Source organism: Leiobunum rupestre, chromosome 8 (assembly GCF_980474605.1).
Source record: "Leiobunum rupestre chromosome 8, qqLeiRupe1.1.hap1, whole genome shotgun sequence".
In the NCBI taxonomy this organism is placed as follows: domain Eukaryota; kingdom Metazoa; phylum Arthropoda; class Arachnida; order Opiliones; family Sclerosomatidae; genus Leiobunum; species Leiobunum rupestre.
The window spans coordinates 25,575,194-25,589,261 of NC_143391.1; the positions used below are offsets into that span (position 1 = coordinate 25,575,194).

The window sequence follows — 14,068 nt, forward strand, 5'->3', positions numbered from 1 at the left end:
CCGGAGGTTGTATTTCGCAGTCAATAAAATTGGGAACCGTTGCTTCATTTATCCACTTCTAGCCGGAAGATGGCGCTTTAGTGCCGTAAAAATGTTTGCCCAAAGATTGCGCAATACTTTTACAAAATGGATGAATTATGTTAGCAGACGTTGGATAGATTTATCAGAAATTATCTTGTTCGCTGTCTTTTATATTATTGTTTACTTTAATTTATACCTAGAATAATCTTATTCTAAACCTTATTTTATTTATTTTCATGTTTCTTACGCTTTATTATTAAAATGTTAAGAGATTACCATCCAATCCTCCAGGCCTTTATGGGAACGCTGTTTACGTGGGCCTTGACAGCCGCTGGTTCAGCGTTAGTTTTCGTATTTAATTCTGAACAGGTAAATCTCGTTATAAGTATTAAAAACCAAACATATGTTTTGTGAAAATAAGCCTTTTAAGAAGATTATTTAAAATAATATCCTTGTATTTGCGTATTTCAGAGAAAAATTCTGGATGGCAGTCTCGGGTTTGCTGCGGGGGTAAACTCTTTAAAAAATTATCAGATAAGAAGTTTGATAATAATGTTTATTTGTTATTAAAGGTAATGTTAGCCGCTTCGTTTTGGTCACTCTTGGATCCGGCAATATCAATTTCCAAATCTCAATATGAAGGTCCATTTTCCTCCTTGATTCCAGTTGTAACTGGTTTTTTATTGGGAGCATTTTTTGTATACGCAGTTGATCTCATGCTCCCTAATTTGGTACTTTAACGTCTCCATTTAGAAATGACTAAATAAATGTATGTTATACTAAATTTGAATTTTTTAGAGCCCAATGTCATTTCAAAAGTCTTTAAATCTCGGAGATGGGCTTAGTAAAATTTCCGACATTCCGACGATAAAGATTTCAAATTCCAGTAGTAAATGTAAATATTCACCTTTATTTTTCATTGCATTAAAAAAGCTTAAGTTTGTTAAAGTTTCCAATCTTTTTAGCTTTAGGTATGCAAGATAATCTCAGAAAAAGAGGTTTAAAAAGAGAAGATAGCTTAGTCGATGATGAGGTATATATTAATAAAAAGAATGTTGATGAAAATTCTTGGAGGAGGATTATGCTTCTAGTCATTGCTATCACTGTGCATAATATTCCAGGTAAAAAAATTTAATTTTTAAATATTATTCATTGAAAATTTGTTTAAAAAATATTAGTTAAGGAAAGTTTGTTTTGTAATCAATCTTTTTTTGTTTTTCTCAAAATTACTTATCGCAAAATCCGTCTTCATTTTAATTCTAGAGGGACTAGCTGTTGGAGTAGGATTCGGAGCCATTGGCAAGTCAAAAGCCACATTTGAAAGTGCCAGGTAGAACAAATATAGATTTTAAAGTTGTCGAAACCTAAGGATTTTGGTATATTGACAAAATGAGAAATATTTGTTGTTTAGGTGGGCAAAATATTAGGTCTAGGCTTATGTTTTTCTTCTCATCCTCAAAAGTGAAGATGGATTGGAAGAAGCTGTGGGAATTGGGATTTTTGGGAGTGATCTGTATGGGTGTTTTTAGGGGTTAGTTAAGAACAGATGGGGGCATCAAAATCCTCTTTGAGGTTGTGCCAGTCGCAGTTTTGAGAGAGAGGCGAGTAAGAGACGAGACAGTCTCTTACCAAACAGTTTCATCGAAGGCGCAACGAGGGTAAAGTCTTCACTGTCTCGTATTAGGAGCGCGTAGAGTAAGTGGCTATTCCGGTATGGGGAGATGAAGAGGGGGTTTCGTGAAGGGGGGGGGGCGAGAGAAGAACGCGTGTGCGGTCTGTTCGGCCGGTCGTCGGACCCGGCGATTCCGAGAAATCTCTCGGAACTTTCGGCCTTGAGGCCGCCTATAGTAAAATATCGCAGGGGAAGAAATTCTGAAATGATTATGCGCGCACATTCTTCAGTGTACCGGTAGCTCTTTTTTCATAATACCAGTTAGAAAAGGAGAAGCTAAAGAAATAGAGGCGAAAAAATCTGTAATACGTAGAGCCTGTTCGCAAATGATATTGTATTTATCGTTATTTCCCCCAACCCCTTCTGTCTCTTTCGGGGCAAGAATAAATTCCACTCATTAGAATTCCTGTTTTAATCATTTTAATTTTATAGATCTGTTATTAGAGACCGCGAAACCAGGGGTGCGCTATTAGCGGCGCGAGAGCAAAGACTGGCGTTATTTTCGAAGTTATTTCCAAAAACATTTCCCCAATTTAAGTTTTTACATTTCATTAATTAGTCAGCCAATAAAAACGATATCGTTTCACCGCTTTGCTTTTGAGTTATTCCACTAATATTTCGATTTGACCAATTTCACGCTGTTAATGGTTTGTTGGAGAGATATATTTAAAAAAAGAAATGCGTTTGTTTGGCCTTAGGTTAGGGCAAAGTCCTTTAGGGTCATACGTTCTGGCGTTTATCTTATTTTAACTAATAGAAACTGGCGTTAAGATATGCTACGCTTGTTTAATGATAATAATTTACCGACAGAACTGAGAAAGGCGGGGGGGGGGCGCCGTGGCAACAAATTAGGGCGATCTCTCTCTTTTTGTCTCAGGTATAAACCGACCGATCTTGGGACAGCCTCTAGCTGATACAGAGGTGGATGACTGGGAACGGGTACAGTTTCCGTTGACCGTATCGCGGACGGAGGTCTCAGGTAGGGTGCCTGCGCGTCCGTGTTGTTCGGCGAATGGAACGTCTTTACCCATTACGCGGGCGCTGCCTCCCTCTGGTGGTGTCGATCCTCCGGAATTCCAAGAACGTCTGGAATGTTTCTTTCCCCCTTTAACACTTTGGACCCCCCATCTTTTCGTCCCAATAAGGGAAGGGGGTGGCGAGTGGGGGGCGCTTTGAGTTAGTGATGGGGATCCAGTCCGGGGGGGGGGGCGATAGGTCGGCGAGAGAAACCTGCCGAGCCACATTGTTTACAAGAGCAGATTACGGGGACCGACACAACAGAATCCACGGTCAAAAAAGACACATTTTGACACCCACTTGAAATTGACAGGTAGCACTCTTCCCTTCAGTCGGTGCTCGCGTTGAAATCTGTATGCCCAGTTCGGTAATGGCGTTGCCATACTCTGATCTTTCATGGTCTTTCTCATACACATTATTCACGTGGTTTCCACCTCGAAGAAGAAACGGTTACTCGATTATTTATCGCGGTTACTTTGTTAACCGTTTATTTTTAAAAGCTCCTTTAAGCGTGTAATAGGCGTTGGTTATTGATAAAATATGGATTCAATAGGTTGATTTACGTGTAAATAAATTTAATCTTCGTTTTACTAGGGGTAATTTACGTTTTAAGATATATCTACGTTCCGTATTCACTCTTTTTAATTTCATAGAATAATATTGAAAATATCCATTAGTATGTTTGAAATAGAATTCAGTTGTAGAAACGAGCCGTAACAGACAATTTTTTTGGAGTTGGTAGTCAAAAATCGGGCCGAAATTTAGGCTCGACCCCCGCGAGTATTTTAAAGTTTGAGAACGGAGATGGTTAGTAGTGGTGGGAAGAAATTTTTTCCTACCCTAAAAAAAGAGAGGCAGTTATGGGTGTTTGATGTCTGCCGCTGTGTGGCTTGTGAAGTTTTTTTAACGCGTAAAAATGGGAATAGCTTGAAAAAACGGGGGGTGAGAATCGTAGCCACCCCCAGTCCGGGGAACGTAGTTTGGGGGGGGGGGTGTTAGGGTAGTTGTGAAAAATGGACGTAGCATTCAGCGGCGTTTCGGGCCTTTACTCCAAGGAACACGGGTCGGGGGGGGGGGGGGTGAGGAAAGGAATCCACAGTTTCGGCTTCATTGCGGAATTTGACTTACGGGGGTCGGCAATGCGAAAGGGGGGGATCGACAGAAGAAAAGGCTGCGGAGACGATGGACTTTTTCCGAGAAATAAATCGAAGCGGAAGATGAAACCTAATCGGTTAATCGTAACGCTCCACGATTAACCGTGAATTTATTAGTGTTTTTTTTTCTCGTCGAGGTCTAGCCCGGGCCTGGCCTATTTCTTTATTTCCCACCCTGGCCCTGGCCCTCCCTCTTTCCTTTTGGTGATGACGAACGATTTCCACACCATACTAACTATCGTTCCAGGGCTATCTTTTTACACATTATTAGAGACGCTATTTTATGGCTCTTATGTGACCGAGAATTACTTAATATTATATCTTCTTTCGGAATTTAATTAGACATTTTAGTTAGTTTGACGTTATTTAAAGTTTTTTTAAATATTTAATATTATTTTTATTCAATAAAAGGCGAAGGGTGGTTCAGTTCGAAGAAGACCCGCGGGCTTATGTCTTATTTCTTTTTTAGCCAGAAGTTGAATACGGGCCCCTGAAGGTAGGCACGCGCTCGAGTGTCAGGCGCTGGTACATTAACGGATAGTCGATGTACAGGGGCAATGGTCTTATTTTGGGTTGGTTCTTTCTTCCTCGACTGATAAGAGGGGTTTGCCACTCTGTAGATGCGTTCGGAATTATAGGCCTTAGCGCGAATGTTTTTATTATAATAAATTAAGGGTCATTTGGCGTAATGTTGTAAGACGAAGTGAAAAAAAGAGAAAAAGCCAAGTCAGACGAAGCGCGAAGAGAGAGATCGAGTTTTTTCTTTACATTTTTTTAATAATCTTTTTTCGCGTGTTTCTTGGGAAAGGAATTTGGCGCTGGGCATTGGCATCCAGAACTTCCCCGAGGGTCTGTCTGTTAGTCTGCCCCTCCGCCGATGCGGTTTCTCGCTCTGGAAGTCATTCTGGTGGGGTCAGCTCAGCGGACTCGTCGAACCCGTGGCGGGCTTGGCCGGAGCGGCCGCGGTCACTCTGATGGAGCCCATCCTGCCCTACGCTCTTTCGTTCGCCGCTGGTGCCATGGTGTACGTCGTCGTCGACGATATCATCCCCGAAGCCCATCTCAGGTGAGACCACCAGTCACTCCACGCGACTCTCCCTCTCTCTCTCTCTCTCTCTCTCATCACCATTTTTTTAAATACCATCTCGTACAATTTTAATGAGTCTGCGCCAGTTCCGGATAAGCTATATCCGTTTGCGGTTACTCCGAATCGCGTAGGAATCCTCGCTTTCCACTTAGTAAGGCTTACGCGATCTGCAGTCGCGTTAGCCAGTTACGCGTCTACTTGACATGCTTTTATATCGCGTCTACACCGGCAATTGGCTGAATAGAGTTGGAACAAAACTGGGATTAATGTTTATTTTATACAAAATTACCTATTTTTCGTATATAAACAGTTTTTTACCACGTAAATCAATAAAGTATTTTTAAACGTTCAAGGTTGCCACAAGCCAGCGAATTTAAAAATGGGCCTAAAAGGTCAGGTAATTTTAAGAATTTGTAAAACATCAGGGAAAAGTCAGAGAAATCAATTTTCTTTTGACACTTTTTGTAGGTAATTTTTATCTTGATCTATGAGACAAATTCTATGATTATCATTTATTTGCTTGAAAGTTTGGCTAATTTTTTCAATATTGCAATAACGTTTTTACTGAAATACAATTCCATTCAAATTTATTAACTTCTAATAAAAATATATAATAAAATAAAAAATTTGGCCTTGAAAAAGTCAGGGAAAATCTCTCAAAAAGGTCAGGGAAAACAGGGAATTTGAATCTGAAAATTTTGTGGCAACCCTGACGTTGATCTTTAGCTAATAAGTGTGATCTCCAATTTTAATAATATTCACCGTAATTGTCTTATAATTGAACACTCAACACTCTAAATTTCGAAAATACCAGTAAATTGGAAATAGAACTCGCTGCCACCAGTAATTCGTCGACTCTTCCTGTTTTATTAATAGTTACTTTTATAAGTCCTTATACACTTGGAAGAGTACCAGTAGCGAAATCGCGGTGATAATTCGCTTCTTCGGGGGTACTACGAGCTTTTCCCCCTGTTTTCTTGCAGTCGCTAAGCCTTGGCGAATTAAATACGGGGGGGGGGTGATCTTTTTCTTTCGACTTCTACCTCGTCATTATGTAATATATATTTAGCGACGCCGTTTGTAAGTGTCTGCTCCTGCGTTGTGAGATCTATTTCTAGAGTTGCCATCTTTCTCTCTCCCATGAGAGCCAAGAAATTATTTTTTTTCCCAGTCGCGTCGTCTGCTACACCAACTTTTTTTTCCTCTCGTGATTGCCAGTTAATACTATAGGCATTGTACGTAAAGGCGATAAGGGGGTAAAGTTTGTTCGCGTAGCTTTGATTTATCAAATAGATTTGAATTAGACTTTTATGACGGAAGCTTAGCCAAGTTCCCAAATTGCGTCATTAGAAATTGCGAAGGAGAAGAAAGGGTTACCCCTATTTTTTGTAGTTATTTATTCATTCTTTGAATGGGAAAGCGGTTACGTAAAACCAAGCGGGAATTACTGTAATTATTTTATAATTTGTTGAATTGTTTACTAGCTGTAGTCTTCAAAATAACGTAGTTGGTTGAGTTATTCTAGTATACAAATAGTACATTATGTACAGGTTGTTTCGTAGGTTTTAAGACACTTTACCATAAGTCTATAATATTTTTCCATAACTTGGTCACTTTGGGGAATATTTTACTGAGAGCTAGTAACGAAGTGACATCATCGGAAGAAGAAAATCTCCCCCTAGCGAGGCGCTGTCAAAGGCTACGTGTGACGCGCTAGTAAGCGGAGTCTTTCTTGCGAATAGCACTCAGTAAAACTGTTGCGTGTGAAGAATAGGAAGTGTCACACTTATGTAAAAATATTATACTCTTATGACTTTACTATTATTAGTACTAGTCAAACTTAATTTTGATAAAATATGTTTTATTGCTAAGATCAATATTTATTAGTTTCCTCATAAATTTATAATATTGATCCACTTTTGTTTTCTCTGATGACGTAATTGCGAGTAGCTCTCAAGAAAATATTTCCCAAAGAGACATACTTAATACTTATAAAACAATAATCAAGGTTTCCATAGGTCAGGAAATTTAAAAATAGTTTTAAAAAAAATCAAGAAATTTAAGAATTTGTAAAAAAACGTGAGAATTTACATTTATTGTGCTTAAAAAATTTAAAGGTTGTAATAATATTTTTTATTTAAAACATAATCTGATGGGTCACATTTATCTTAAAATAAATTAATCCCTTAACTTCTGATAAAATTAAAATATAAAGTTAAAAATTGTCTAATTTTCAGATTTAAAATCCGGCAAAAAAATTGGAAATATTATTGCAAACCTGTTAAAGGGGAAGACTACAGTGGCCATTGTCTACTTTCGCGCTATTTCAAGCTGAACTCTTTTAATTTTGTATTTTCACTTATAAAATTAATATTTAAGTGTAGAACAGCCTCTTGTTTAGTGACTAAAATAATTTTGGCAATTTTAAATTGAAAAGTAATTAAGTTATTAAGTTTTAATTCGGACCCCCGGAGCTAAACAAGTTGGGCAAGTGCCCAAACTACCCTTTAGTTAGGACCTTATATCTCGTTAACTATTAATATTAGAATTATCAAAATTATTTTAAGCACTAGAGGAAAGTTCCGCTTAATAATAAAAATATAATTCAATTATGTAATTGTTAAAACAGAAACGTTCAGCTTGAACGAAAAAGAGGCTTTTACCGTAGTCTTCTCCCTTAATACAAACTTATTTTTACACTGGTGACCTGTGGAGATTAAATAAATAAAATGTTTATTAATGATTAGTAGATTATTAGTTTACGAGTCCATAAGCGAATATACCATATTTAAATAAATCACAGGGTTGCCACGGTACCTGGAAAATCTGGAATTCCTGGAAAAGTCAGGGAATTTGAATATGCGTATAAAAGTCAGGGAATTTTAAAAATTAGGCTAAAAATCAGGGAAATGTCAGGGAATTTAATTTCGGTTGCAAATAGGAAACTTTTACTAAAATATAGGTTAAAATATACAAAATCTTGGCACAAAATAAGTCAGGGAAATCTTCGGAAATTGTCAGGGAAAACCTGGAAAAGTCAGGGAATTTGATTGTGAAAAAACTGTGGCAACCCTGAATCAGATGGCCTATTTAAATTATATTTGAACGTAGTTAAAATGAAAGCTTTTCGTCAACCCCCGAGGAGAACTTTTTATAGGTGGTTTGAGTCGGCACACAAAAGGGGTAAGGTATTTGTGGCGTGGGAGAATGATTACCCGAAGAGCTCTTAAATTCCCTCTCTCTCTTTTCAATCTTGAGAAAGATAATCTTTCGTGTTTCCGAGATCTTTTGTAATTATGGCGACGCCAAAGGTGTGTTTTGGATGCAGCGAAGACTGCCGCGTCAAAAATAAGCGAAAATAAGAAGGAACTAGTTTAGCGGTATGCAAAACGTTAAATATTTGACCCTCAACGCGTCTCTCCCATCACTTCTAGACGAACGGAGAAAGAGAGGGAAAAAAATTACTAAAAATAGATTCGACATTTTTTCACTATTATTATTATTGCCTCGGGTTTTTGGGGTTGAAATAGCCAGAGCCGGTCTAGAGATATTGTTCCCATCGCGTCCGTGCCGCCTTCAAATTCATAACCCTAAGAAAAACATTTTTCTTTTATTTGCAAAAGTTCCCCTCGTGACGATCTTTGCTTTTTATCAGTTACGTAAGATTGTTTATGGGCTACGAGGGTCATTATCAAAACCCCTTCACCCTCGTAGGGTTACGATACGGGAAGGGGGTTTTCCCCCTCTCTTTTTACGGAACTGTACTTTTTTTCCGCGTGATATTTTTTGGCGGGAAGATTTTGGGCTCGCGGAAAAAAAGGGGCAAAAAGGCTCGTCGTCGGCGCGCGGGGCTCTTCTCTCATGATTCGGCGCGTGGGAATGACCGCGCTTTGAGCATCTCGCGCCTGCCCCAAAACGACCGGCCCACATTTATTTTCCTCCAAAATGGGCGAAATTGGGAGGGCCGGAAGTGACGGAAGAATATAGCGGAAACGGATTTCGTCATCTACCCTCCTTCTTTCAAGCCAAAAGCTGCCTTTGTATTTCACCCTTTTCTTTGCCTCTCTGATTTATCAATTCTATAAAAGCAATAAACAACGCGTACCTATTATCAGGCACCAAGAATTTTGATACGGTTTGGACATACTTGTTTTGCAATGCTTAAACTCGACGTAGCTACGGTTAAAACTTCACTGATAAAATACTTTTACCGTGGCTTTACCGAAATATTTCGAGATATATGTATTTAGGTCATTAAAATGAAACGTAACTTCGTAAGGCTGAACATTTTTAGCGGTATTTCTACGCCTATACTCGAAATCACTGTTACATTCGACCACTACCAAAGGCGGGGATTTTTCGGCCTCCGCCGGTAATATAGTCCGCTAAATAAAGTGTTCTATGCGAAATATTATTAGATTTTAGTTAGTTGAAATTTATTGTCTGCCACTAATATGAAGTAAAAGCTTGGGGCTTGTAAAAAAATTAGTATTTTCAAAAAAATATTTTCTCGTTTAAAAAAAAACCCGACTTTTGAAAGAATCAACGCGAAGGTAATGTGTCAAGCGAATAACATTAGCAGTATAGAGTAATGGCACTGGACGTCGTAGTACGTCACCCATGCTCTTTCCTATAGATAAAAAATTTGCGACCAAAATGGCGGCCATGGCCAAAGCTACGGAGTGCTACTACTCTATAGGGAGATAAATACTTTTCTTGTAATGGATATATTTTATACTTCTACCTAGTATTCGAGGAAAACTACGAATTTTGTCTGTTAAACGTTTAAATAAAATATTTTTGTGTAACACTCGAAATTCAGTTTTTCTTCCGTGTAATATACATAATTAAAAAAAAGTATTATTCAAACTATCCAGTATTGTCTCGTTACAATCAAACTCATTACCTTAGAAATTAGGAATTTATTTAAAAAATGTATATATGTATATTTTAATTGTAAATTAATTACTCAGAACTTACTAATATAAAACTTGAAAAATATAATTTTTAGAGCTTAGAACTTTTTAATTTAAAACTTGAAAAATAATATTTTTAAAGCGTAATAATTACTAATTTAAAACTTTAAAAATTACTATTTTTAGAGATTAGAAATTACTAATTTAAACCTTGAAAAATAATTTAATTTTTAACTATTTACGAGCTTAGAAATTTTAAATTTAATTTTTATAATTATATTTTTGTAGAAAATGTACCTTACCATTCCGACATACTTAAGCTAATCATTTGCCTTTGGTATAGCTTTTTCAACCCAATAATTTGAAAGCAAACGAATAAGGGTAGAATAGCGGTGGCGCCAGTTAAAGAATGTGTTAAGTAGACAATCTTTTCGGAGGAAATTTTTGTGACACTCAAATCTAAATTTTTTTACCTATTTCTGGAAATTAGCTAATACTTACCTATTCTGAGAATTTAACAGCGACTCTACGTAGTAACTTAGTACTACTTAAAGCTTTGAAGAATGTATAATTTTGGGTTAACTGGTTTCGGTAACGTTTCTACAGACTATTTTTGAGAAAAATGTAAATTCTTGAAAAGGCATACCCTTAATTACGTCTGCTTATTAAGTAAACCCTCCCCTTTTCACTCGTAAATTGCGATCACCATAGACTTTACCCATTCTCCACCTTTATACCCGATAACCATTTCCTCCTCGTATATATTTCTGTAAATATACGTTTGAATGTTTAATATATATTTGCTTGTAATATATATTTGTAGTGGAAACGTGAAATTAACGTCTTGGTCAGCTGTTCTGGGTTTTGTGGTCATGATGACACTCGACGTGGGACTTTCCTGATAAACACGGCGTTTTTTTAAAGAAAATATTCTTTTTATTCTTTAATTTTTATATGGGTGGAGGAGAAGTGTTTTTATATTTTGTAAAAAAAAATAGGTACAACTATCTGGTCGTATAGGATAAATGAAAAATTGTAATTTATTTTACTACTTTATCAGTATTTTTAAATGATATCCACTACAATTCAATGTATTTTTGCAAAATGCAAATAGTAGATTTTTATATTAGGGAAATAATCATTTTACGTCATAAATTGCAAAATTCTTTTACGAATTTTGCTCCTAAAGTTTACTATCCTAAGAATAACATTTTTTTTTATACCATAACATTTACTATATTGTAAGGTTAGGTAATACCTAAATAGTTGTTTTTGTGTTAAAAGTCTTAAATGAAGTCTTCAAAACAAAAACAAAAAAATAAGTTCATATGCCTTGAACTAAATTTTATTAAAGTAGAAAAAAAAGGAAAATCTATTTTAAAGGTTTTATATTAATCTCTTCTATCTTCTTTTAAACTAGTTCTATATTAAAAAATCTTACAGACTTTTAAAAGAAAAAGAAGGGTATAGGGGTGGACAACTTTTCTTGGCAAATTTCCAAAACTTAAATATTTTTTTACTCCACTTTGGCTTCGTATCAATTTTATTTTAACAGGGCAGAGCCAAAAGTATATATTCTGTTTTGACTAGTTTTTTTTTTAAGTTGTCTAGGTCAATTAATTGTCTGATACATCTTAACTCATCTAATTAGCCAGCATCTGAGATGAAGAACTTTTCAGCGTTTAAATAACCCAAAAATGTCACAGTTTTTTTAACACCCTGGCGATAAGTGTCTGATTTTATTTAATATTTTATTCGATTTCTAAGAAAGGGGTTTATTTTCGACCCCTTCTCGAAATTCCTTTGGTTATTATTTTTTTTTGCGAAAGATATGCCTTGGAATCTAAAGTACGCGGAAGAATACAAACGCGAGTTGGAGAGCGCCGCTATCTGCCCCAAAATTCTACAAACTATTTTTTTATTTCGACAGGTTTCTCTTTGAAACATTGTAGCAAACTTTGTTTATTTTTACGTCTTAAGATACGTAGTTTTCCCCCTTAAGTCGAATTTATGTGGCGCTCGCCTTTGATGTCCGAATTGTGTCTGTTTAGAGATAAAATATCGTAGGTGACTGACATCAATTTTTATTATTTTTTTTTAATACGCACCCGCCTTGCTGGACCAAGTGGCTGAGTCTCCGAAATTTTAATGTTTTTTTCGAGTAAAGCGCGTACTATTTTTAACCCACTCGGAAGCGTCGACGAAAATCGGTGGAAGAAGCGAAACACTTGTTATATCAGCGGACTGAGAAGTTGAGAGAGAAACAGTGCGCTAGAGAGGGAGAGAGCGCGAGGACTCGAGGAGAGAATTTTTGCGTCCTATGCGGCGGGGCTGCCAGCCATTTACGAGATGGCGCTTGCGCGGAGAGGCGGGATTTACGCCTAAGCGTTTTTTTCGTCCTTTGAGTTTCCATTTCCTGCCATCGCAGCCGCCTTTACGTACTACTCCACGGCGACCCAGTCGCGTTTTTCTCCGTTCACGTTACCCGGTAATTGCAAATAAAAATAACGCGATTGGAAGAAGATTTTGATCGTTTTCAACGTGAGTATTTTCTTTCGCTATTTTTTAAAACATTAGGGAGATTAATTTGGAAAATACGTTGTAGCTAGGTGTCGAGAGTAGAGAGCGAAAACTGTACGTGTACGCGATTTTTACGAGTAGCGGCGCAATAATTCGTCTGCTCGTAAAGCCTCGTGGCTCGCGTCGATGTTGTACGCGCGTTCCCGGAGGCAACGTTTGTCGGGGGATATAATCGTAGATGTTGTGAAATAAGATTTGTACCTACGCGTGTTTAACGTTAACCAAATTACGCCTTCGGAGGTGACGTCGGTTAGCGACTAGAGTATTTGTTCATTCGCGGGGGTTAACTGGCGTAATTAAGTATGGAATTTGCCGTTCAAACGCGTTTCGTTCTTAAGCCTCGGCCAACAAGGGTAAGGCAAGGGTAATAATCGCCCAAGGCACCTCGTTTATCGCGTAGCTGTAAGTTGTACCAGGAAGAATTTGCCCTTTAAATTTTTGCGTTTTTTTTTCTTCTTCTTCGCAACAGGTATAGAAATATTTTCGAGATCGAGAAAGTTGGCGTGTGAGAACGAAGGAGAGAGGAGAGGAGTGTTGAAATGGACTTCTAGGCCGAAATTCCGATCCCCGCGTCCATATTTCTGGCAGTCAAGGCGGTAAATCCGCAACTTAAAAGGACTTCATCTCACTAGTCAACTTCTTCGTCGGAGTTTAACCACCCAGCCAAGAAAAGGTAAGCTTGAGAATATTTTTACGCCTGCCTCAGATCCGGGTTCCTAGTAGTCTCTTTCCCACGGTGGTCTCTAGCCCGCCACCCCCCTCCCCTTCTCTTTTAGCTTTCCGACCCCTTATCGCTATTTCTTGCCGCCCCCCCCTCTCTCGTTCGCTCTCGGTACTTCTATAACATTCTCCCCCTCATATCTTTAATAAAAAATACCTTCTTTAAACACGTTGAAAAAAAGTTCTCTATCTGCCGACCTTATAAGAAATATTTGCTAGGGCCAATTTTGCCCGCAATTGAGTGGTCAGAGGAAGGTGACAAGTAGTAATTACACTCGGCCTTCGGGATTAAAAGAAAATAATACCCACCAAAAAAGGGACAATTTTGGGCTTATTTTTTTCGTCTGTTGTTTACCTAAAGTATACACCTTTACAATCGTTTCCGTAGTCGCTGTTTAAATACGCGTCGTATACGCTTTAAATCTCGACTCGAGTGTACATTTTTTTTATATTTAACCTTTTATAACAAAGCTTGTATTTCGCCGCCTCTTCATAGACAATTTATATTTCTGTACGATTTAACAAAATAGACCAATAAATATCGTAAAATAATCGGTAATAGTAGTATTAAATATGCCCCCCTCTCCCCCCCCCCCCCCCGGGCATAGAGGTTGAAAAAGCGCGTGTCTACATTATACGTTTGTATATTTCTCTACAATGTACAACCACTCCGTAGGCTCTAACGCATGCGTAGAGAGGATACAGTGTATCCGAATACGGTCATTGAACCGGGTTTGACAACCCCTCTGATTGCGTACGCCACCTAAAGAAATCGCGTTGGCAAAAAAAAACCCTCGCATTCCATAGAAATTAGGCCTTTATGATACTTAATATAGGTTCTGACTCTACGACATATGATAATATATAACTAGTATTGGGGAAGCCGAACGGGTAGGGGGGC

The 14,068-nt window shown here is 37.7% G+C and overlaps 1 protein-coding gene across 3 annotated transcripts; it reads left to right on the forward strand.

The window, feature by feature from the left end:
• Window positions 1-121: 121 nt before the first annotated feature.
• Window positions 122-11,060, forward strand: Zip48C (Zinc/iron regulated transporter-related protein 48C). Of its 3 annotated transcripts, XM_090156118.1 has the most exons (9): window positions 122-139; window positions 291-390; window positions 493-531; window positions 594-752; window positions 820-916; window positions 987-1,142; window positions 1,285-1,351; window positions 4,673-4,930; window positions 10,691-11,060. In XM_090156118.1, exons 2-9 carry the CDS (start codon window positions 319-321, stop codon window positions 10,767-10,769), a joined length of 927 nt encoding a protein of 308 aa, XP_090012244.1. In that variant the 5' UTR covers window positions 122-139; window positions 291-318; the 3' UTR covers window positions 10,770-11,060. The 3 variants fall into 3 exon arrangements, with proteins under 3 accessions (XP_090012244.1, XP_090012242.1, XP_090012243.1); XM_090156116.1 differs by lacking the exon at window positions 122-139 and having other exon boundaries at window positions 149-390; XM_090156117.1 differs by lacking the exon at window positions 122-139 and having other exon boundaries at window positions 149-390; window positions 993-1,142.
• The last annotated feature ends 3,008 nt before the right edge of the window (window positions 11,061-14,068 follow it).